The 25,345-nt window shown below is 45.7% G+C and overlaps 1 protein-coding gene across 1 annotated transcript; it reads right to left on the bottom strand.

Annotated features, from left to right (window-relative positions):
* Positions 1-6,686: 6,686 nt before the first annotated feature.
* Positions 6,687-8,823, bottom strand: LOC134285139 (uncharacterized protein K02A2.6-like). The gene is made up of 2 exons (XM_062845295.1): positions 7,582-8,823; positions 6,687-7,503 (listed from the first exon to the last, which is right to left on the bottom strand). Exon 1 carries the CDS (start codon positions 8,702-8,704, stop codon positions 7,589-7,591), a length of 1,116 nt encoding a protein of 371 aa, XP_062701279.1. The 5' UTR covers positions 8,705-8,823; the 3' UTR covers positions 6,687-7,503; positions 7,582-7,588.
* Between the last annotated feature and the right edge of the window lie 16,522 nt (positions 8,824-25,345).

Here is a 25,345-nt window from a genome sequence, read left to right as displayed (position 1 = left end):
TGCAAAGTCACTAATACGCTTATAACATGATTGTACTTTGCGTTCCTGGTGACAAAAACCTTAACGAAAGCATTTTAAGCTCAGAAAATCATAATTTCCAATCGCCTGTTAGAATAGCATATTGGACACCGAATACATGTTTTGGATACCCTCAGGTATATATAATTTGGACAGGGCAATTATCTCAATGTTTGGCCATGAATACTGCTGAATCATGGAAGTAGCATAAATTAACAAATATTTTCTTGCAAATAATCAAATAACTTCGCTTAACAGGCATCTGTTTCGATAACTCGACAATGATTTTTCATAAGGGCCTAACTGACTTGATCGATTTCTCTTCGTTGACTCTCTCTTTCGCTTATAACTTGATCAAAACAAACAAAATCATTTTTCTTTTTGTTTCTATAGCAACATGTAGTCGTCTTCTTCGCATTTCAACCAAAAAATCTTTGGAAAAATCAATACACATTCTGTGATAACACAAAGAGAGGATCGATGAAGAGAACTCGAAAATTTCAGTTAGGCCCAAATGAAAAATCAGTGTCGAACTATTACACTTTTTATTGAAATCGAGGAAATACCGCCAGACCCACAGAATACGCCTCCAAGTATGCAATCGCACAGCATCCCCATGTAGTTTGTCAGATGACCAAAATATATTTACGGTAGAAAACTTGTAATGTATTTTGGACACCACCTATTTTAAGCGTTCTAGATGAATGTTAAGAGTTTGGGTGCGTAATGCATCTTTATTGAACATGTTTCATTGCAATAATGGTTCCAAATTTCTTACAATTTTTAATTCAACGATTTTGTGATGAATATTGTATTTGACTGTGAAGTGTACGTCGTCTTGCATACCTGTGCGTTTGAGGGGTTTTAGTGAAACAATTTACATTTTCGATAATTTTGAAGTAAAATCTTAATTGTTAAGCGTATTTTCAACGTAAGTCATCAGAATAGGGTATGTTTGATCCAATAATCGATATTGAGAAGTATCCATTTTTATTAGCTCTCCGGAACAAGACGTACATCGCCGTGCATGTCCAAATTATATACATGTCCAAATTATATTTTTTACCCTAACCTCCAAAAGATAGGTTAACGAGGAATAGGGAAACTGGAATAAATTAGTGGTAGGGTATTGTACCATTTGGGTAGGTGTACCTATTTTGGGCACTTGTCGCTATAACTAAGTCAATTTCAAACCGATTGATTTGAATTTTTGTACAGAGTTAGGTACTGTACGTGCCTAACTATATACAAAATTTCAAATCAATCGGTTTTAAATTGACTAAGTTATAGCGGCAAGTGCCCAAAATAGATACACCTGCCCAAATGGTACAATACCCTATATTTGAGATCAGTGAATTTCGATAGACCGACCCCAATCATTCTGCAGTCGTAGGAAAGTATTTCAATTCCAAAAACAAAAGGATTCTAGGATATTGGTATAATCAAGAAAAATCAGATTCAAAGTCACTTTTGGAACCCGGTTAAGCAGTGTCAGGTAGAGTCCATCAATTTCCGTGGCAACTATCTGGCAAACAGAGAACGAAATAGAATAGGATTTTGTACCATTTGGGGGTACACTTGGGTATTTTGGGCACTTACCGCTATAACTAAGTCAATTTCAAACCGATTGATTTGAATTTTTGTATAGAGTTCTAACAGTATCTAACTCTATACAAAAATTCAAATCAATCGGTGTGATATTGACTTAGTTATTACGGTAAATGCCCAAAATAGATACACCTGTCCAAATGGTACAAGACCCTACAAGATTTTCGTGAAGTGCGATAAAATGAACCTGCGGCCGGATCTACAAACTGATTGCGCGCAGCCTATAGTGCACCTTCCGACTCGGAGTGTGAAATTCATGACCAAAGTGCTGGAGAACCTGAACGCTAAGCAGCTTTAGTAATTCACGCATGACATTTATGGCTCCATGCTGCTTAAACTGGCTCTCCATGGACTCGACAACATGAAAGAGCAGCTTGACAGCGGGTTTTAAACTGTCAACATTTACAAGATCGCTCGGCGGAACACTTTAAGCGTCTATCGTGACCAGCTCGAACTGGTCGACCTCAAACATGGGTCAACCTCGCCTGAAGCGCTCCACTCATGGAATCGACAGCACCTGCTTCGAGTGGAAAAGGTACGACCCAGCCTGGTCGAAGAGCTTCACGTGCTTGGTGAACGCAATTTCCCTACCATTTCAACTCCCCGGCAACTGATGATGATCCTCTCACCACTATAAAACCACAGAAACGACTGGCTGCTGCTGATCTTTCTTGTACTGCCCAACAGTCAACCGTCACCAGTATCCTCAAGCAACAAGTGGCCCCAATTTCCTCACACTGGTTACCACCGACAGCAACAAGATTTTCACACAATTTAGGGCGATTGCATATCCCGTTTCGACCAGATCTACACTCTGGGCCTTTTCGTCATGGAAAATGGCTTCTAGAAAAGATCTTCCAGTCGGTTGTATACCAGAAACTCGGCTTAGACCACTATCCAGTGGTGGCGGAAGTTGGTTCCATGATCAATCGGCATTAACATCTCCGGTGAAACTTTTATCGAGACGACCGGAGTCGGTTTCGATGCTGCGTCTATGACTATATCAATTATGACACTTGTGTCGAAACGGCTGAAGACACTGATAATCTCAAATTTGAGGTCAGTCGGTTTTCTGCATGCTGAGATTCGGGGATCAAAGCTTAAGCATACATACACTCCCGTTCAAAAGTTTGGGGTCACCCCCTCAAAAACATGTCATTTTTTTAGGCCCATATCTCCGCCAATTTGCGTCCGATTTCAAAACCGTAGGTTTCATTCAAAAGATAATAAGTCAAAGAAACTTTGAACATGATTTGAAAGAAACTTTTTCAAAAAATTTTGTATGTAAATTTAACCCAAAGTTGCCAAATTTTCTATAAAATGAATATAAACTTACGGCAGTGTCGCTGGAAGTTGGGTCGACCAAATTTTAAGATGAGAGCGGTAAAATGACCCATTTTCTATTAGCTTTCAACTGCTTTTTACAGAACTTAGCTAAAAAATCTAGAAAAAAAAGTTATTAAGTAAATTAATCCTTGATGTCATCGACCAAAAGTTTGGGGTCACCCCTCAAAATGCTGTATCGCCCAAAAGTTTGGGGTCACTATCGTAAAACATGGAAAAGTGATTTGTTGATATCTTTGTCATCTTTCATTCAATTTTAATTCTTCTTGGCTTATTTGAAACAAAATGAATGATACTTACTGCATAGATATTGAACCACACATATTTGTTGAAATTTACATACTAAAACTTAACGTAAAGTTGCCTCATTTTTTGAAGCGTGGTAAAATGTGCTAACTTTACATAACATTTTTATAAACAAAAATCGTTAAATACGTTAAGTTGAAGACATCAAACGTAAATTTAGTTAATTATCTTTGAAATGAGCCAAAAATAATTAAAATTGAACTATAGATGACGAAGATATCACCAAATCACTTTTCCATGTTTTACGAAAGTGACCCCAAACTTTTGGCCGATACATCATATTGAGGGGTGACCCCAAACTTTTGGTCGATGACATCAAGGAAAAATTTACTTAATAACTTTTTTTCTAGATTTTTTAGCTAAGTTCTGTAAAAAGCAGTTGAAAGCTAATAGAAAATGGGTCATATTACCGCTCTCATCTTAAAATTTGGTCGACCCAACTTCCAGCGACACTGCCGTAAGTTTATATTCATTTTTTAGAAAATTTGACAACTTTGGGTTAAGTTTACATACAAATTTTTTTGAAAAAGTTTCTTTTAAATCATGTTCAAAGTTTCTTTGACTTATTATCTTTTGAATGAAACCTACGGTTTTGAAATCGGACGCAAATTGGCGGAGATATGGGCCTAAAAAATGACATGTTTTTGAGGGGGTGACCCCAAACTTTTGAACGGGAGTGTACATATATTTATTTGTTCAACATCATTAAGACAAGACATAATCAACAATAGTACGCCACAGTACTCGGTTTGTGGCTGCCGCTCTCCATCCTCGGTCGCGCCCAATGCTCGTCAGGTCACGCTCCATCTGGTCCGCCCATCGTGCTCTCTGCGCTCCACGCCTTCTTGTGCCAAACGGATCAGCTGCAAACACCAGCTTTGCAGGGTTGTTGTCCGGCATTCTTGCAAGATGCCCTGCCCACCGCATCCATCCAGCTTTGGCCACCTTCTGGATGCTGGGTTCGCCGTAAAGTGCAGCGAGCTCGTGGTTCATCCTTCTCCGCCACACACCGTTCTCCTGCACACCGCCGAAGATCGTTCTTAGCACGCGTCGCTCGAAAACTCCGAGTGCTTGCAGGTCCTCCTCGAGCATGGTCCATGTCTCGTGCCCGTAGAGGATCACCGGTCTTATTAGCGTTTTGTACATGGTGCATTTGGTGCGTGGGTGAATCTTTTTCGACCGCAGTTTCTTCTGGAGCCCGTAGTAGGTCCGACTTCCGCTGATGATGGGCCTTCGAATTTCACGGCTCACGTTGTTGTCAGCCGTCAGTAAGGATCCGAGGTAGACGAATTCCTCCACCGCCTCGAAAGTATCCCCGTCTATCGTAACATTACTACCCAGACGGATCCGGTCGTGTTCGGTTCCGCCTACCTGCATGTACTTTGTTTTTGAGGCATTCACCACCAGTCCAACCCTTGCTGCTTCGCGTTTCAGGCGGGTGTATAGCTATGCCACCGTTCCAAATGTTCTGGCAATCAGTGTCTTAATTGGTCAAATTACAGTCATCCTTACCGACGCCCAGTGGCTCCTGCGTCGTTGATTTGTTTTTGTTTTGATTATCGTCTCGACAACCCGTGTGCCACTCTCTGAAGTTCAAGCGATGACAAATTCATTACCTCGCTGTCTGCTGAATTTCAACCACCCACTGATATTCAATGTCAGCATATTCATCTACGACCTTAGGAATTCCTGGAGGAATCCCGAAGGAGTTCTTGCTGGAGAATTTTAAATAGTACTCCTGGGAGCCTAAAATCATTAGCCTGGATCTTTTGGAAATTGACTATTTCACCGTGCGTATGAAATCTGAAAACTCCGGAAAGGTAACCAACATAATATAAACTATGACAAGAATATGTATTAAAAAGAACTTGACTTGCTACGCCACTGATGGAGAAGGCGAAGCTTCATCATTCCAGCCCAAATTTTCTATCTCAGATTGTTTCAGAATGTAACAGCTTATTCCGGATGCCGAATGATTAACCGACCTTTTGCCAGTCGGCTCCGTACTCGTCCATCCTATTCCATCACACACAAGTCTTGCAATTGACCACTTCCCAGGCCAACCACGAACGATTCAAGGAGTGATAATTTGCTGCACGATTACTAGGACTTTTTTCCTCTTCTGCCTCCGTCGTAGTTGGTCATTACTCATGAGGAAATTCCGCAGCCACATCCGGCACCTCGTCTTCCGGATACTTCCGCTGGTGAGCTGCCACCGGGCATTCAGTGCAATAAACATCGTAACCTTTGCGCGCACCAAAGTGGAAAGTGGAGAACATGAACCGCATAATTAATTATTTGTCCTCCGGGATTCTCTCCCGGCTGTCAGAGCACACTCTACCCGCACTGCACTACTACTGGGCTAGACCGTCTGGATCTGGTTCCAAGCGCGGATGCTCGTCGGTCGTGTGCTCCCGCGCGATAGGGATGACAAGCATCATTGGAGATTGGTTTGTGCTGTTGGTCCGGAAAATGGGCATCATACACTCTTAGTGCATGGTAATCGCCTCTAATGAGAACCTGAAGGATTCCACTCGAGCGCTAGCCCCGACTGGAAATCTGCCTGGGCCCGCGGGGAATTAATATTGGAGAGCTTCCCTAGTTGAATCTACCACTACATCGCATCCCTGAAGAACATTCTCCAAGCACAAGGGTCACTGCTGAAGGCATTGTGAATACTCGATAAGCGTAGAGGAATCACCCAGCGCCTGTCGCGCGTTACCACGTCTTACCTTGTCCGAAGCTGCGAGTCGAGTGTGAGGATAAGATGGCGGTTGCTTGAATGCTTGCGCCGTTGAGCGGTTGTGAATGGATATCACCAACACACTGACACTGCTGATCGCCGGGCGAACAGAGGAGAGATGTAGCGTGGTTTCGCCCGTGTTAAGCATCTGTTACACTTTAGTATTTATGGGCAAACCAGCCCTACACATTCCCCTTCCTCACGAAAAAGCAAAATACTCAAGTATCTTTCCTCATTTCTTTATTTAAGGCTAACTTCCACTTCGTTCGTATCGTGAAAAAAAAAATACAGGACAAGTATTTAATGGTCAAGTAATGATTCCGCTTCAAGGTTACTTACCACGCAGAAGGTGTAACACCGGGTAGTTGTTGGGTCACGACTGTACCCCGAATAGTGAATTGTATTTCAGGCCAAACATGTCTAAAGGTCCAATCTGCAGAAGAGAGGCTCTCTTTGGTTTCACTCTCTTTCGGTAATATCTCAACTTATTATTTGTATTTTGATTGCCTCCTTGCATTGAACGATGGTCAAAACAATCGTCTTTTGATTTGTACTGCAAAAACAGTAGAAAAGTGTACCATTACATTGCAATAACTGAAAGAGAAAGTAAACAAAGAGAGCCTCTCAAATGCAGATAGGACCTATTGAAATGTTTGGCCTGATTTGCTCGTTGAGGTGACTGACTGATCAAAATTGCGCTTGACACACGCATGGGACAATTAAAACGCAACGAAACACTCACATACTGACAACTGACGCAAACGTTCTGTATATGAAACATTTTACAAAACGACAGTATCCATATTGATATTCGCGAGTTAAAACGCCACCTCAAATTATCATTAAAAAAAAATCAGCTCTTTAAATGGACTATAAGGGCTGCGATGTGACGGCGGTAAGATGTCGGTCTATTTCGACACTGACGTGCTAATTTTAGTTGGATTTTGCCCTAGGTTTTGCCCCATCCAGCAAACACCCAACCATCAAGACAACCCATGTAACGAACACCCATCGATCAAATCCGTACTGTATATATTGTATCAGCTATTTAAGTACAACTGAAGCCATTATAGAGGCTTGCAGCAAAAACCTAACCTCAACGAAATCTCATACGATTTGTAAACATTGCCCTCATTGTTTTGTTTTTTTTTATAGCAAGGACGGCTAATCGACCAACTCCGAACGAAAAAAAAAAAGGAGATAATGGTGACGTCACAGTGCATGATCCCATTGGAATGAACCAATTTGTCAACAAAATATAATTCTTTGAACAATCTCTTTTCGAACGCATTTATGAAAAATATTTTATTTCATTTCAAAGTTTTCTTTATACAGCGGCTAATCCTACCTCCTATCAAAAAAACCTTGGTCAACCGCATACATAGTTTTTGCACTGGGGCCTGATCGGTCTGACAACTGAAAGTGACACTAAATCAAAACAAAAAAGAAAAACGAGCGCAACGGAGATGTTTGTTTTGGATACTCTGGAAAAGGTATGAAAAAAAATTGAATTAGCTAACATATCCTTATTAGTTCCTTATTTCAGCGAAAACAATATTTACCAGCGATTTAGCAGATGTCGAGTGAATTATCCAGCACCGATCGGACGTAATCCTTAAGGTGGCTAGGTGCTTTCCGCTTTCGCACGTCTCGCGCTGCCGTTGTTGGTGGTGGGCCTACTGCAGTTGCACCAGCCGGTTCAGCTACGGCACCAGGTTCCACATTTCGTGTGGGTTTATCGGCTGACGGTTTCTTCGTTCCGGTCTCTTCGCGCCAATCGTAAACCCTTTTGGTTTGGGAGACATGCCGTCTAACTTCTAGCCCGGTCTCGTCATTAAGCACCAGGCTACCATTCTTCTCACGTAAGACTATGTATTTCTTTGGATGAAAACGAGTGTCACCTTTAGCCCGGTTCTGCCTCTCCACAACTACCGTGTCACCAGGTTTTACAGTACATGGCTTGGCACCACGTCTGGCATCCTCTCGATGTTTTCCCGATATTTTTGACTGCCGGTCGGAACTCTCAAAAAGCTTTTCATCGAACGTTGCTTTCCCCCGCTGCAGTAGTGGGAGCCCTCGTTTGACCTTACGTCCCAGCATGACTTCTTCCGGCGGTACTCCTGTCACGCTATGAGAAGCGGCATTATGAGCGTTGACTGCCTCCCGAAGCTCATCGACGAAGCTGGTTTTGTTCGTGGATGCTGAAGACATTGCCTTATTGATTAATTTCATGTATGATTCCACCATGCCATTCTGTTGTGGGAATAATGGAGTTGAAAACAACGTCGAGATTCCCCTCTGGGCGCAATATCGTTTATAGTCATCCCCGTTGAATGGGGGACCATTATCCGATTTGATGGACTTTGGATACCCCTCTCGCTCGAAAACCTCATCAAGTGCCTTGCTTGTACACTCGAAAGAAGTAGATTTTACGGGTTTCGCTATGAGGTACCTGGATCTGTAGTCGACTAGAACCAATATCGAAATGCCACCGAACCTTGCATAGGGGCCATTGAAATCAATGGCTATCATTTCCCATACTGAGTCTGGGGCAAAGATTCTCTCCATCGGTGTCGTCTTTTCAGGTTTCCCGTTCAAGGTGCACGTTTTACAAGATTCCACCCAATGATGGACATCTTTGGAAATGTTTGGCCACCAAACCCGCTGTCTGACGATGCTTTTCATTTTGGAAGTTGTAGGATGACCTTCGTGTGCTACCTGCAGTGCTCTTGTTTGAAGGCTTTCTGGTATTACGGCACACCCTGTTTTAACCACGATTCCGTCACGAATAGCCAAGTCATCTTTGACCGGAATTCTACGGCGTTCGCTTCTAGACAGGCAAGTTCCCAAGGGCTCCTCTCCTCTTCGAACGGTCCGTCTTCTCCGCAATATAACCTCGATGAACTGTCAGCAATATTCTCGCGTCCTCGTACATACTCGACTACATAACTGTATGGACTCAAACGGAGCGCCCAGCCATCTGCGCGAGTTAGGGCTCGCTTTGAATCCTCTCGTGACCTGTTTAGAATAAATGCTACTCCTTGGGCGTCTGTTCGCAATGTAAATTGCCTTCCCAAAAGGAAGTAAGAGAAATGTTCGACCGCCCACACTGCACCCAGCGCTTCTCGCTGATTTTGGGCGTATTTTCTCTCGGTGGGGGTCAAGGATTTGGACGCGAAGCTGATTATTCTCGGAGTTTGGACGTTGTTCTCCTGTACCAGTACTGCTCCCAGGGCTACCGGCGATGCGTCGGTGTAAAGGACTGTTCTATCGCTTTCGGAGAAATACCCAAGAGCTTTTGTGCAATCTACGATACGTTGCTTGATGAGATTGAACGCTTCCCTTTGCTCCGATCCCCACGACCAGGATTTTGCTGTAGTTATCGCCCACAAAGGGTTGCAAATATCTGCGAAGTTCGATATATGGGGACTGATGTACGACGCCAAACCAAGAAAGCTTCGAAGCTCCGAAAGAGTACTTGGTTCTCGGAAGTTGCGGATGCTTTTGATTTTATCTTCGTCCACGTGGAAGCCTTCTTCATCCAGTTCGTGCCCTAGGAACTTGATTCTGGTTTTGTTGAACTCGCATTTATCAGTGTTGAGGGTTAAGTTGTTTTCTTTCAGGATGAGCAGGACCCTGTCGACGGTTTTTTGAAGATTCTCCAGTGTGTCGGCGAAAATTAGAACATCGTCGATGTACACAATGATATTGTCGACATCTTTGAGTATTCGCATCATTTCGCGCTGGAAAACTTCAGGAGCGCAATTCACTCCGAACATGAGCCTTGTGAACCTGAACATTCCCTCCTCGGTTAAAAAGGTGGTCAGGTCCCTTGACTCTTCGGCCAAGGATAGATGGTAAAACGCGCTGCTCAAATCCAGCTTTGAGAAATATTTCGCTCCATACAATCTGACTTTCATCTCATCAATGAGAGGTAGCCTGAAATACTCTCGCTGTATTGCTCGGTTAGGAGCACGCATATTTACCACCAATCTAAAATCGTCTTTTCCTTTTGGAACCGCCGACATTCCAGAAATCCAAGTGGGTGCTGAGGTAACTTTTTCAATAATTCCGCGGGCTTCCATTTCTAACAGTCTATGCTTCGCACCTTCCCTAGGAATTAAATCGAATGTGACAATCAGTACCGGAAAAATATATGTCTTTCCTATATAACGTTCTTGTTTCATTCAACAAAATAATTGGAAGTGCTTGTTAAATATGATTGTTTCAATTTACCTGTAGGCTGCTGGCACATTGTAATATGCATTCTTTACTGGAACGACTGTTTGATCGACATTGAATTTAACCATTACGCCTGGCATTCTCGGGAACTCCTGGTTGTTCATGACTTCACAGTTGTTTATCGCGTTTCCAACCTTCAGCAGTTCTAAATCACTAGCCACCGATCGTCCTAGTAGTGACCTTAGCCCCTTGCGAATGACGTAGAAAACAGCCACGACGGTGGGTTTTGTACTATTTGATACGACGATTTTTGCTCTAAATGATCGCTCGACTTCCAGTGGTTCTTTCGATCCGTAAGCATGTATTCCTCGATTTATAATGTCAACCGGTTCCAATTTCGCTTTGCCAGTTTTGAATTCGTGCTTTATGCGGTCCCAATCAGTCCCGCACACAATATTCACGTCAGCACCGGAATCGATAAGGAAGCGGATCGGACTTGATGATCCCAAACTACAATCTATCAAGACATCTTCCAGGGTTAGTGCATTGACGTACTAGAAAGAATAAAACACCATGTAATCATTGGTATGTATATTATCAATTCAAGAAAACAAAATCAAATTCAAAATCAATCAATGAACCAACAATCAATGTATGTTAATTTTTCAGTACCTGTTTCTCAACCTCGCGTTCGTCATCTTGGTCATCTGGAGTAGCCTCTCGCTTCAAACGGATTGCATTCACGCGTTTGCCGCGACAAGCTGCTGCGAAGTGTCCCACCTTGCCACAATTGATGCATTTCTTATCAATGGCAGGACATCGACCGGTTCTGTGGGACGTAAGATTGCATCGGGAACAACGTGATCGTCTCCCCTGACCTTGATCAATCTGCCGGCGCTTGGCGTATGGTTCACGGATGGATTCGTCTGGATTTCTGCGTTTTCGATAATTATTCGATGAGTTTTGGCGTTCGACGTGAAACACATGTCCATCTGTTGACTGTGATGTCTCAGCCTCATACGCCTCGTCACGCGTAGCCGCCTGCACGATGAAATTCGTTTCATATCCATAAGTCCTGCTTGCTTTGACGAGGTCCTTATTGCGCAGCCCCTTCAGCAACTGTGCCCTCACGAAGCGGTCCTGATCTTCACTGCTGTATCCACACAATCTGACTTTGCACATTAGCCGTGCGTGAAAAGCAACGGCGGATTCGTCTTTCATTTGTTTCATGGACGAAAACGCCTCATGTTCTGCTGCTGTATCAGTCATTCCTCGGAAATAGCCGTGAATGTTCGCAACGAATGTTTTGTAGCAGTTGGGGTCGGACAAGTTTGGACGCAGTTTAGCGGCTCTGACTATCTCCTGGAGGTCGGGACCCATTGAGAGGAACAGAAGCTGCGTTCTCTTTGCAGGGTCGTTGGCATTGCTCAATAATGCAGCGATCTCGAAATTTTCAATATATCTGTTCCATTCCTCCCACATCTTATTAGCTGGGACGCCGGATGGAAATGGCTTGATATTGTCCCACCGGACAACGGATGGATTTCTCTCCATGGTAGTATGAGTATCGAGTGGAACGCTCCAGCTTGACTCTGCGTCACGGCGAGATGATGTTGGACGATCGTGGGACTGCAAAGCTGTCATGGCTGAGGCCATGCACTCGAGCACTTTCTCAATCCGGTCCATTCGTTCGTTTGAAGTTTCGCCCGCCGAGGTTTTCGGTGTTGGCTGCTGCTGTGCGTCAACACAAACACCGTTCGCGTTTACCTTCGTAGCATTCAGCCAGGGTGGAGCCTCGAAAGTGCGTTGCGGTGTTGATTGAAGATTTGGTCCGTTGCTAGCGTCCGTTTCATCGTCTCTATCAGATGCATTACTGTTCAAACTATCGCTGCCTGTGTCATTATCGTCAGAATCGCTGCTTTCTGTGTCACTGCTTTCAGAGTCACTACTTTCGGAACCGGTATCTTTGGGTTCACTACTGGCGGAACCGTTGCCTTTCTCCGTCGTATCGATGGTTTCGTCGTGATCAGCTGTCTCGAGCCCTGGATTCATTCGTTCCACTTGCGTTTCCGTTGTCGAATTCATTCCGTTGTCGTCTTCTTCCGTTTGCTCCGTAGCTCGCACGTATTTCCCTTTGTTCATCACGTAGCGTTGTGTCGGATTTGCTTTCAGACTCGTATTCTCGTAGTGGCGTACAATGTACCTGGAATTAATTCATATAATCATGCTTTAAGTTGCATTCGTGTTTTTTTTTTTTTTTTTTTTTTTTCGTTTTGCTCTATGTCGTGCGCGTGTACATTATTTCTGAAACGTTTCAGATCGTTTTTTTCCGTCGTTTGGTGTCGATGGTGTAAAGAGCTTTGCTAAATGGCGCCTTAGCGGATGTCCCATGCCGCTCGAGGTTGCTTTCTATTTAAAGATATTCCATGCAGTTGTCCCTAACCGCTTGTTATTATCTCGTTCGATTTGGTATTCGTTCATTTTGGTTCGTTCGATGTTATCCGATTGCATTGCGGAAATCCCATACCGCAAGTAATGACGAAATTTGGCACTGAATATTCATTTTAAATTGAACTTCACAAAACACTAACACGATTTGAGCACAGTTTTCGATGTATGCGCTTGAGTGATTCCTCTTTCTTTTTTGTGTAAAATGTTCGATTTTATTGCCGTTCAGATTGAACCAATATCTGGCAGGAAAGCCATTGTGAATACTCGATAAGCGTAGAGGAATCACCCAGCGCCTGTCGCGCGTTACCACGTCTTACCTTGTCCGAAGCTGCGAGTCGAGTGTGAGGATAAGATGGCGGTTGCTTGAATGCTTGCGCCGTTGAGCGGTTGTGAATGGATATCACCAACACACTGACACTGCTGATCGCCGGGCGAACAGAGGAGAGATGTAGCGTGGTTTCGCCCGTGTTAAGCATCTGTTACACTTTAGTATTTATGGGCAAACCAGCCCTACACAGGCATCTTCCTCTCGACACCCTATTGTGGCATTGCAAAATAGAGAAGGGGATAAAAAATCAGAGGGGTGTGTACAAGACACAACCGCATGACGTAAACTACGTAAAACAGTTTGTTATGAACGACAAAGGACTACTATGCAATTTCTTTGGATCAATAATAGAATGTGTAGTGGCTAATGGTTTGGAAATCGTTAATTTTAACAAGGTAAATTCTACAAGATTCTGGTGGATTCTGGGGATTTGTGTGGGAAATATTTATTACAAAGTTTGAAGCATAAGCAAAGCCTCAAGAAATTCCTTTATAACTAGGGTCTGGGACCATTTGGGCAGGAGCACCTATTTTGGGCACTTGCTGCTATAACTCAGTCAATTTCAAACCGATTGACTTGAATTTTCAAACATGACTAGCTACTGTGCCTAGCTGATCGTGTCTCAAAAATCAAGTCAATCGGTTCAAAATTGACTGAGTTACAGCAGCAAGTGCTCAAAATAGGTGCTCCTGCCCAAATGGTCCCAGACCCTATACACTGTACACGCAAGAAGGAAGCGTACTCGCCAGATTCGGTGACACGGCCAGGTGATAAGACAAGCTGTTGCATTTAGTTTAGGAGTAGGAGGTTGCAAAATTCGGCGGATTTGACACTTATGTGACCACCAGCGTCACTTTGTCAGAAAATCTGCCGTTTACTCTTTTTGAAAACTGCTGATGAAGCCCTCAAAAGGGTTGTTTGAACCAGAATTTGTTAAAAATATTGCACGTGTCATCAATAATTTCGTTGTTCTGCCAACAAATGTCAGAACAGCGACGATGAAAGGCTTTGTAAGAATAATTGGTTTGATAGTCTCAATTTCCAAACACTTGTTATGATGAAAGGAATGCAATAGTGCAATTTTCGCACTAGAGAAATGTTGCCTTTTCTGCGACAAGATGCGGATTGATTTCCACAAAATGCTTTTGATGTAGTTGGTTTCAAATTCTTGGCGGTAGCAACTTTCTCGGAAAACTCACCGTACCATCTTTCAGAAAATTGTTGGCCCTTTAAAGAACTGTTCGAATCAATTTTACAGAAAATTGAGCTCCTATGCGACAAAACATGGTTAAATTTCCGCGCCGCGCCTTTGATGCAGTTGATTTTAAATTCTCGGTGGTTTCGACACTTTCACAACGCACACCAAATGCTTTCGATTGAACATTTGCATAATTTGGATAAATCATGCAAATTTTTAGGCAAAATTGTAGAGATTTACGAATTTTGCGAAGACTTGCACACATTGAAATATGACAACACTGAGTAATACATTCATCAAAGTGAAATTTTCTTCATCATGTGAGAAGAAGAAAATGTTTTCGAAATTGCCAATCAACTAGCACAGTTTAAACAAATTTGTATTGAATATGTCATGGTTGCGACGGAGCGCTATTCAATTTTCACACAGCGCTCATAGTGATTGACACTTGAGTCCCGGGCTTTCGTCCTTAGAAAATTATTCTTTCACCCCCGTGGGACATTTTCGTAGCCCTTACAAGGACTTTTACTGCAAGCGCTATTCAGCGGTGTAATTTTGTTGGCTTCTGCAAAGCTGCCCGGACGCCCTTTGAAGCCAGAATGAAGAATGTTTTCGCTCCTGCCGCACCAGAGATCTGATCCGGTGTGAACTGGTTAGCAGCCCCACTGGTACCGCGCACAACGATGCAAAGACGACTAGCAACAGCCGACGACCACCACGCCCGGCTAGCCAAAGCATACTGAAGGAAGAAGCAAACGGAGAAACTGGCTAGCAGTCTTCCGATGCGTTTTCCTCGAGGTGTGAATGAATGATGAAAGATGCGTAGAAGTTTGTGTCCCGACGTCTTTCTTGGAAAATTATTCGGTTCTCTCTTGTGGAAAACATTTTCAAAGCCCTTAGAAGGGCTGTTTGAATCTATATGCTGAACAATAATTGTTCAATTATTGCGTACATGAGGTGAAATTCGGCAGCGTTAGCTTTGCGTGACGATGCTGTGCAAAACGTCGTCCGGCAGCAAGGCTACCGTGTCGTATCAGTTTTGCCGTGCATCAGTTTGAACCGGCTGGTGGGGGCTTCAGTAGCGCCGCGCACGACGACGATGCGAAGGGAACACACGAAAGCGCAACCATCGACAACCATCGCGCTTGGCTTGCCAAAGCATACTGAAGGGAAAAGCAAACGGAGAAACTAGCTAGCTGTCCTCTCCGATGCGTTCCCCTCGAGGTGTCACGAAAGAATGATGGAAGATGAAAAGAAGACAATAACTTATATACTAGACGGCTGGACGGCAAAGAGGTTCAAATTCCCCTCTCGCACGTGATTGGTTCGATGAAAGAGGGGTGTAAATTAGATTTTCGCACAGTGCACACAAAATGCTTTCCAATAATAATTATCTCATTGAACTTATGCAAATCGATCAGCACAATTATGATGTTTAACAAATAATTTCTATAAATCTATAAATCTTTCGGCAAAATTGTAAAGAACATTTAAGAATTTTGCGAAGATTTGCACACATTGAAATATGGCAACACTGAGTAATACATTTCATCAAAATGAAAATTTCTTCATCATCTGAGTTGAAGAAAATGTTTTCCAATTGCCAATCAACTAGCGCAGTTTTCACACATTTGAATTGAATATCTCAATGTTACGACAAAGCGCAGTTCAATTTTCACACAGCGCTCACAGTGATTGGCTTTCCTCATGAGAAAATTATTCGGTTCACTCCCGTGGGACATTTTCGAAGCTCTTACAAGGGCTGTTTTAATTTACTTGCAGTATTTCTGCAAGCGCGTTCTATAATTTTGTTGATTCCGATGTTGGCTTGTGCTGCCCGGACGCCCGATCGATGGAGAAAGTTTTCGCAGATCCGATCCGGTGTGAACAGGTTGGCGGCCCCACTGGTACCGCGCACAGCGTTGCCATGACAACTAGCATCAGCCGATGACCACCGCGCATGCCTAGGCAGAACACACTGAAAGAGGCTTTCCTCCTGAGAAAATTATTCGATTCACTCCCGTGGGACATTTTCGTAGCCCTTCCAAGGGCTGTTTTAATTTGCTTGCAGTATTACTGCAAGCGCGTTCCATAATTGTGTTAATTCCAATGTTGGCTTGCGCTGCCCGGACGCCCAATGAAGCCAGAATGAAGAAAATTTTCGCAGAGCTGATCCGGTCTGGTTGGCGGCCCCACTGGTACCACGCACGGCGACGCGGCGATGACTGGTAAAGCAAGTGGCAACAGCCGACGACCACCACGCTCGGCTAGCCAAAGCATACTGAAGGGAGAAGCAAACGGAGAAACTGGCTAGCAGTCCTCCGATGCGTTCCCCTCGAGGTGTCGCGGAAGAATGATGGAAGATGAGAAGAAGACAATAACTTATATACCAAGCGAGAAAACCCAAAAAATGTGCTCGCTCGTGATTGGCTGAATAAAATTAAAACATAGGTTCACTTTTCCGCAATTTTCAATAGTTTGCTGTTGAAAATCAATAGTTTTCTCTATTTGACATGAAAGGGACATAGTTTTGCGATTGTTTGATGGCAAAATTTTAAAAATCGGTCAATAAATGGCTGAGTTATTAGCGTGCAAAATCTTTCATAATTTCGTGACGGTCGCAAAATTTAGATTTTCATTTTACACCCGGTGCCGTGGTACAGTACCGTACCTTCCCCATAGACGTAGTTTACGTCAAAATAAAACTTTTGTAGCGTTTAATTAAATCTTCCCGGCACTGGGCTTATACTCGTCGAGATGTAGGTATGCTGCAACCCACGCGCTCCCACTCTACACTTTCTATGGTGGCGTGGCGAGGCGAGCTTCATGGACCATCAGCAACGCGCAACACTCTAGCTAGCTGTTGGTGATGGTGAAATGATGGTTGTTCGTGTAATTTCCTTCGTTTTCGCCCTGCCCTGGGTCCTGCCCCGGCCTCAACTACTACTGTACTGGTCGGACCAAGTTCACACGGAAGTCGTTGAAAGATATTTTTACACCCTTTCTATTGCAGCCAAGAAGTCATCGGCAGTGGCGTCGGTGGAATATTTTTATGTTGGGGGCGTTTCTTATCAAGCATCACGGACTGAAGTTTCCAAATTCAGCACATTGGAGAAGGAAATGTTCCGGTGTTCGTGGAGTTTTGCTATGTAGTTACTAGCTTTGGATAGCACTACAGATCACCTGTTACAGTGATCTAGAGTCCACCAAACATGGTTAACCCCAATTCAAGGCCTTACGTGATCCGTGCCGAAGAATCAGTGATCGAGGGGTGAAAAATATGCTCCATCGTTAAAGGAGCATGTGGGCAAATGACCACCCTCTACAGTAATTTGTCCCTTAACGCGTTACGCAGAGCTCTGGTGGGGTGGACCTTTTTCTCCCTAGCTACTCGTGGGTTACTAATATGAGCTTAAATCAAAAATCATATACAGTTATTAGCGGATGTGGTCAGGTTAACCCTTTCAGGAGGAGCATGTTAGCTAGGTCTCCTCTAAAGAGAGCAGATACAGAAGAAGGTAGCTGTATGCCAAGCGCCAACGTAGGGAATCCCATTTCGTCCGGGCGGGAACGCCGGCAGATATCAAGGATGTAGCATGGTTGATTTGTGACATAAACAAAAATATAGTAGCGCTTTCTGTTGAGTTCATCATTGACTTTGCATCCTCGGAGTCGAACATCAGCCAAAACCTCAAGCAGGTAGAGACTAATGTGCATCTAGACTCGGCCTTGTGAACGACCTCGTAGCAGGTCTCGTTGAAACTTCGTAGGTTGCTGATGGCGCAGGATCATCATAATCTCATAATATCCACGGTAGCAGCAAAGTCCGTGAAGTTGGAAATGTCAAAGTCTACCAAGACTGACACCTTTGACCAAGGGATGAGTTACTAGGCAGTGCTGCGAAGGCCAGGGAGGTTGTTAACCCCAAAAGTGTAGGCTAACAATGACAGTACGTAGGAACTCGGCTGGGCGTCCCGGAAAGCTGGAGAGGTTGTGCCTGAAAAAAAAACGGACATTTCCGGGTTGGCGGGAATAGGGACTTGCGACTGCACGTATGACCTCAGTCATTACAGTGGACGGTGAAGAGGAGGACGCCCCGTGGACTGGACGCTAGTTGTTAAGCAGAGCCAAGGCGGCTAGGCTAAAGAAGTAGTCAGGCAGGTGCCAAGCGCGGAAAGGTAGACGCCCTTATCATCAAGATGGACGAGTCGAAGTACTCAGAGGACTTGAAGGGATGAGGAGCGATCCCAAGCTCATAGATCTTGGAGCCGTCGTACGCAGTACTCGCCGTCCTCTACCAGCGAAATGATCGACTATAATAACCAGTAAGGGCATCGCTACTTGTCTGATGGAAGATGTTCTTGATGAGGGCATCGAGGTGAGAGTTCTCGCCACTGAAGCAACTCTGAAGGTCAAAAACTTAGACTAGATCACGATGTTAAAGGGCACAATACATAAGACTGCACGGACACTCTCAAGTGCTTTATCTGTTCCGGGAAATCCGCAAATGGCAAGCACATGATAGGAAGCACAAAGTGTCCGGCCTTTTGCTGACAAGTATCAGCTCAGGTAACGATACTAAACCTGAACCACTTTTGCGCAGCTGCTGTGTCAGGTAGACGCTGCGAGTGTGGGACGGTTAGCGTCATCATATCTTATGTGATGCGTCCAGTGAAAACGGTCTGTTGAGTTGAACGGATAATAGTAAGTCTAAAGGTATATTCTCTTGTAAGGTTCGGTACGTATAAGATATACATACCAAAATTGGACCAAAATTTACTAACGGCGTTTGCTGCATACGAAATATCCGGACGAGTTGTCTGTCTCATGAAAGATAAACAGTCGACTGCTCCCTTGTAAAGAACTCTCCGCATCTACGTAGCAACGTACCAAGGCTATCTGTGTCCCTGCCGGCCCCTTCCGTAGCCGAACGGCAGCGGTGCACCTTGCACTTTTGTCGCAGTGTCGTGATGAACTCTTCCATGATCTCGTTTTGGCTCTTCACCTTCAGAGTCGCTTCCACTGTAAGAGCCCTCACCTCGACCACTTCGCCATGGACCTCTTCCGCCAAACCTTTTTTGGCAGCGTCCTTTCGCTTCTTGTCGCGCTTGAGCTCTAGGATCATTTCACCCGCACGAGTACGTCCAATACTGCGCACGTCGATTCCCAGATCCACGAGCTTGGTGTCGTTTCGCATCGCCTTCAAGACTTCCGAGTACTTAGACTGTTCGGTCCTGATGACGAGTGCGTCGCTTTTCTCGCGCTTGGCATCTGCCCTCCTACTCCTTCTTGGTTCGGCGTCGCTAACGTCCTTAACAAGCGTTTTTTCTTCTTCCTCTTTCGCTCAAATTTCGTTCAATGGGGGTCCTCCCCTTGGTTCACTATACTCTGCGGTTGCTGAGGGCCTAACAACGAACACAATCCCCTGTTCCCTTCCATCCGGCACGGGCCAGCCTTTCCAGACCCACCCTTCCCAGCTTTCCGGGACTCCTGGCTGGAGTCCGACTTGCCGGCATTACTGCTGACCATCGAGGCTAGTATCCGCCTAGCCTTGCGAACCACCAGGCATCTCTTTACCTGACGGCTGCCTCACCCGCTTCTAGGAGTGCTTATCAAAAGCACTCGCATCCGCCACTTCTTTTGGGCTTCCGGCGAAATTGAAGGCCTTCATCTGGGTAGACTCGTAACCTTTGCTTTCGCCGATTCTACCACTGCTACTGTTTTCACGAGTCTCTCGTTATCTTACTTGGCATCATCCATCGACTTACGAAGTCGCAACAGGGCCGTTTTAAGGTCCTTACTTATGTTGGACTTCGTGGACGCAAAGCCTATGATCTTCTTGACACAAATGTCCCAAATAGAGGATAACGTGCCTCTGGAGCCGGCCTTCTGATGATCTTGCCAAGCTGGTGTTTGGTGCTTAGCCACCTATCGCGGACAGCACGTCTCGCTTTTGGTTGATGGACCTCATCAACCACTCTCCGTCCACTATCTATCCCGGCAGGCTAGCCGGGGAATGAATTGGAGCTGCGTGTAACTATTCTAAAACCGGGCAATCTCTCAGTAACAAGAGACCCCTCGAGCTGGGTCTCAGGGTCGGCTTGCTACCGGGTAAACTGAGGGGCTACACGAACAAGGTTTGCTGCGTACGGTCACCTGACTAGCACTATTACAAATGTGGATTGAAAGATTGAGTTTGGAGGAATATCTTGGAATTTATTTGAAAACTGGACTATTGAGTCAAACTTATCTATGGCGAATATTAAGGGTTGTATTTTGTGTATTGCAAGCTATTTGTTCTGGGTGGGTGTGGGTTATTATAGAAAATACTATTCACGTACCGGTACGACTTCTCCTTCTTACTGCATCCGACGATTCTCTGGAGTTCAGCGAGCGCTCGCCGATGCTGGACTGGAGAACTGGCTATCTGGTGACTACGTTGACGACAGTATACAATGTCGTGAGGGGGTTGGTCAATACGGCGTCTTCCCACTTTGACTGCAATCGGCACGGCCCTGGACGGTACCAGATTGACCGATCCGAGAGGGGACAAGCTCCTTTTCGTTTAGGGGATTTGCCCGAGCTTTCTACCTCAATAACGACCGACGTGGCCAGAGGTCGGCCAGAGGTCCTCGATGATCCTTGACGGGTTAGGCGTAGTAAACTGAAGTCAACTAGGCCGAACCGTGTGCATCTGGCTGGTCGACCAGACCAGACAAGATGGCGAATTTATATAAAAGGTAAAAAGGTCCTGTGAGGGTAATGGGGCATTAACTGATCGTACTACAACTATCTAGTCATTAGTTTTAAGTCATGGTGGTTTCTCAGCGGATTTTGTAACCGACAAGATAGCGTCTACGGTGGACCTCCCCTTCCGGAAGCCGTACTGGTTACTCGAAAGACCATTTTCGCCCTCGGTGAACCTAAACATTCTATTGAGGATGACCTTTTCGAGCACCTTCCCCGCCGTGTCTATCAAGCATATTGGTCTATATGTATGCCGACGGGTATCCGGGTGACAAAAGAACCAGGCTTTGCTTCTTCCACGCTTCTGGGAAAACTCCCTCGTCCAGGCATTTCTGCATAGCAGACCTGAACATCTCGGGAGCCTCTGCAATAGCTACTTTTAACCAGGTTCGGAACTCTGTCCGGACCTGGGGCCTTACCTACGCTTTAGGGACTTTGCTATCCCCACAAGTTCCACATCGGTGACCCTCTCCTTCTCGCCAGCGCCAGTCCCCGGCTGTGCTACGACAGGAGGCCAAGGACTAGGATTATGACGCGGAAAAAGCCCTTTGATGATCCTCTACAACATCTCTGTAGGAGCCATTACACCTCTCGTCTTGGCCATAACGATCCTGTAGGCCTCATCCCACGGGTTCGCGTTGGCACTCTGACAGACACCTTCAAAGCAGGCCTTTTTGCTAGTTCTCATCTCGGTCTTCAGCGCGGATTTTGCAGCGGCGAACACCACCCGCCGTTCGTTTCGCTCTTCCTCTGATCGTGCTCGCTGCATCCGCCGCCTAGCCTGTAGGCAGGCGCGGCGCAGGTCCGCAATCGCGTCGGTCCACCAGTAAGCCGGTGGCCTCCCATTTCTAGGGTGGACTCGCCTAGGCATGATTGAATCACACGCACGTGAGAGCACCGCTACCAGCTCGTTGCCGTCTAAGCCACGTAAGTTTCGCACACAGTGGAGCGCATCCCCAAAAACCCCTTCGTCGAAGTATGATGTCTTCCACCTGCGAGGGCTTGGTCTTGACCTAGCCGCTTCTTCTTCTACTCGCTGCCTGCTGTTGTTGTAGTCGATACTGTAGCGAACCGCCAGGTCATCGCTGTGAGTGTAGCTGTCGTCTTCTCTCCAGTTCGAACTACTTGTTAGGCCAGGACTACAAACGGTCATGTCAATAATTGACTCCGCTCCGTTTCGACTATAGGTTCTTTTGGTACCGACGTTAGCCAAGTCGACATCTCAGATGGCCAGTGTTTCAAGCAGGATCTGACCCCGCTGGTTCGTGAAACGGCTTCCCCATTCCACAGCCCAGGCATTAAAGTCACCCGCTATTACTACCGGCCTTCGCCCTGTTAGCACGGTCGTTAAGCGGTCCAGAATTTGCGTGAACCGGATCGGCCACCACGGAGGCGCATAACAGCTACAGAAGAAGACCCCGTTTACTTTGGCGACCACGAAGCCCTCATAGGCAGTGTTGGTAAAAACTCAAGTTCTCAAATCTCATGCTTGAGTTGTTTCACCCGCGATTCTTGACTCGCCAAACTCACCGCCGAAAAAATCTTGCATGAGTTGATTCGCGATTTCACTCATTGCTTTATTTCTTGGTATTCTTATTACTTACTTCGATGTTTTTAGGATTAAATGATAGAACAAAAGCAAACCTATCGTACAACAACATTGGATGCCGTTCAAATTGGTTTGGGTTCGTTTTACAAGCGAACGAGATTTCGGCGCTTTACTCGTGAGAGCGAGATTTTGCATGAAAATCTCGTGCGTGAGCAAATGATGCAGAATCGCGCGCGAGTTTGCTCACGCAGAAGCGGTTCATGAGTGTGCTTTGTGTGTGATTTTACCAACACTGCTCATATGTAGGTAGTAGACACCAACTCTTGCACGGGGTATTTACCCGTCGTTCATATTTATCACCTCCATTTTCCTGGTCCCATCCGAGGCCCAGTTGCCTTTGCCGGCGGGTACTCGGTATGGGTCCGATATGATGGCGATATCCGTCACCCACTCAGAAACCGCCTGACAAAGCAGTTGCTGAGCCGCATCACATTGGTTTAGGTTCAACAGCGTTACCTGCACTGTGATTTGTTGTTCACTGTGGCTTTCTTGAAGGCCGGGCACCCTGGACCACCCATCGGATGTCTGTTTTTTTTCGAGGATTTCCCGGTACAGATCATGCAGATGGGCGGACTCGTGCAGCTTTGGGCCTTATGACCTTCAGAGCCGCATCGCCTGCACAGTTTGCGCCTGTCGGGGCCTTTGCAGTCCCACGACTTGTGTCCTGGTTTTAGACACCTGATGAAAACCTCTGGTGGCTCGTGGAATGTCAGGTGACATACACACCAGCCCACCTTCATGCTCCCTACTTTAACGGACTTTTTGACGTCCGCCACAGGTAGCTGAACCAAAGCTATCTGTGTCCCTGCTGGCCCTTTCCGTAGCTTAACGGCTGCGGCGGCCACCTGCACATCGCACTGTTGCCGCAATGCTGTGACGAGCTCTTCCACTTCGGTGATCTCGTCAATGTCCTTGACCTTCAGAGTCGCCTCATGTGTCAGAGCCCTCACCTGCACACCCTCACCAAGGACCTCTTCTGTCAGCCTCTTATGGGCGGCGCCCTTGTGCTCCTTCTGGCGCTTCAGCTCCATCCGCTCTCTGCATGAAACTTATGTTGAGCAGCACCGCAACTGCTGCTCAACATTCTTCGTCTGAAGTATTGGATAACTTGGGCCAGAAGCTTGGCCCGTTATAAATTGATAGCCCCCAGTTGTGGAGGAGTGGATGAGTTCCAGGGAATTGAAACTGGTTCACCTCAAAACTGAGGTGGTGGTTGTGAACAATCGGAAGTTGAAGCAGCAAGCGGTGATCAGTGTAGGCGATTGAACCAGGCCCGTGCACAGAAGTGGCGCCAAGGGAGGGGTTTCTCCCAATTTCGACAAAAGGCGGAGCGGCGCCTAGTGTATGAAGCGTCGATAATGGGGGGTGGTTTAACACCCAGCCCCCCTTGTGCACGGGCTTGAATTGAACTATTACTTCGAAGTGTTAACACTTGGGGTGATGATGGTCGACGATAAGCTTTCCTTCGGTAGCCACGTTGATTATGCCTGCAAGAGAGTCTCTACAGATATAGCTGCACTGTCCCGGATGATGTCCAATAGCTCTGTGGTGTATGCCAGCAAGCGCAAGCTTCTGGTTATGTCGCCTCGTTCAGGCACGGCGCTAAGAACCAAAAGCAACTATATGGTAAGCTGGAAGGGCGCTATCCATAACCTACGTAGGCACAAGACAATTTCAGACCCCAGAGGGTGCTTCGAAATGCGCGACACAAGAGGTACGTAGGACTGCCAGGTTGGCCACCATGGTCAAATGGCAGCGCGCGTGGGGCAGTTCCATCAAAGAAAGGTGGTTGATTCTTAGGGTAGATTGCTGGATTAACAAATGTCATGACGAAGTAACATTCCAGCCGATCCAGGTTGTAACATCAGCTATTTGCTTAGGTTCTTACGTCCTTTAACCCTGGAATTTTCCAACAAGTGGCTTAAGCGCCACCTCCGTAGAGGACCTCAGGGCAGGTTTCTGGTAAGAATTCAGTTAGGGAAATGAAGTATGAGCTAGCGGAGCTGAACGGTATTATAAAGTACTTCCGCTACTCGCGTAAAGAGGCACCACCATAGATAGAATTATAACAGTTGAAGATCGTCGTTCGATTAGTCACAGTAACTCGCGAGTTCTCATCACTGGCAGAACTCACTCTCACAAATCTCCCTTTTCGCTAGAAGAACGGAAATGGAGGGACTGATTTCCCTAGCAGCCCAACTAGGAGTAAAATGATACAGCAGAAAGACAACAAAAAAAATATGACTAATCGAACGACGTGAGAAATCTTTAGTCCCTGGTGTAATCAGTTCATGATGTAATTCAATTAGTCAAATTCACTTTATTGATCCTAGGACATTTTCAGATTCCTTTCCTTCTTCTTCTTCTTATCTCTAAGCTACCTAACGTGTGCGGTGGATTCTAAATATAGCTTCCCTACTAGGGAATCCCTAGTATGTGTGTCTCAACACTCTCAAATTATCATGCGCATGAACAAAAGTGGCTACTCACGGTACCGTGGATTCCTCTGCCTTACCGTACTCCAGTTCTGCTTTACCGAAGCTGCCCAGACGACGCGATGCGATATTGCGACAGTACCACTAATTCGGTGCGGCGTTTGCCGGATTACGACCGAAGCGTATCCGTCGTGCTGACCGGCTGGTGATCGTAGTTCGCCGGATATCAAAATGGCGTTCGCTGGACGCCGCTGGTCGACGTGCAATATGGCCGGAAGCGGTTCGTCAGGTATAACGGCGACGGTGCTTCTACAGGGCCGGATGCAATGGTGACGATGCGGTCCCTTTCCGAGTAGCGGTTTCCCGCAACCGGAGA

This window comes from Aedes albopictus, chromosome 1 (assembly GCF_035046485.1).
Source record: "Aedes albopictus strain Foshan chromosome 1, AalbF5, whole genome shotgun sequence".
Lineage (NCBI taxonomy): Eukaryota > Metazoa > Arthropoda > Insecta > Diptera > Culicidae > Aedes > Aedes albopictus.
Note: the sequence above shows the minus strand (reverse complement) of the source record. Positions and strands in the feature narration are given on the sequence as shown.

Coding starts and splice junctions, on each gene's coding strand:
- LOC134285139 (XM_062845295.1), bottom strand. CDS start 8,704: ATGAAAAGCATCGTCAGACAGCGGGTTTGGTGGCCAAACATTTCCAAA.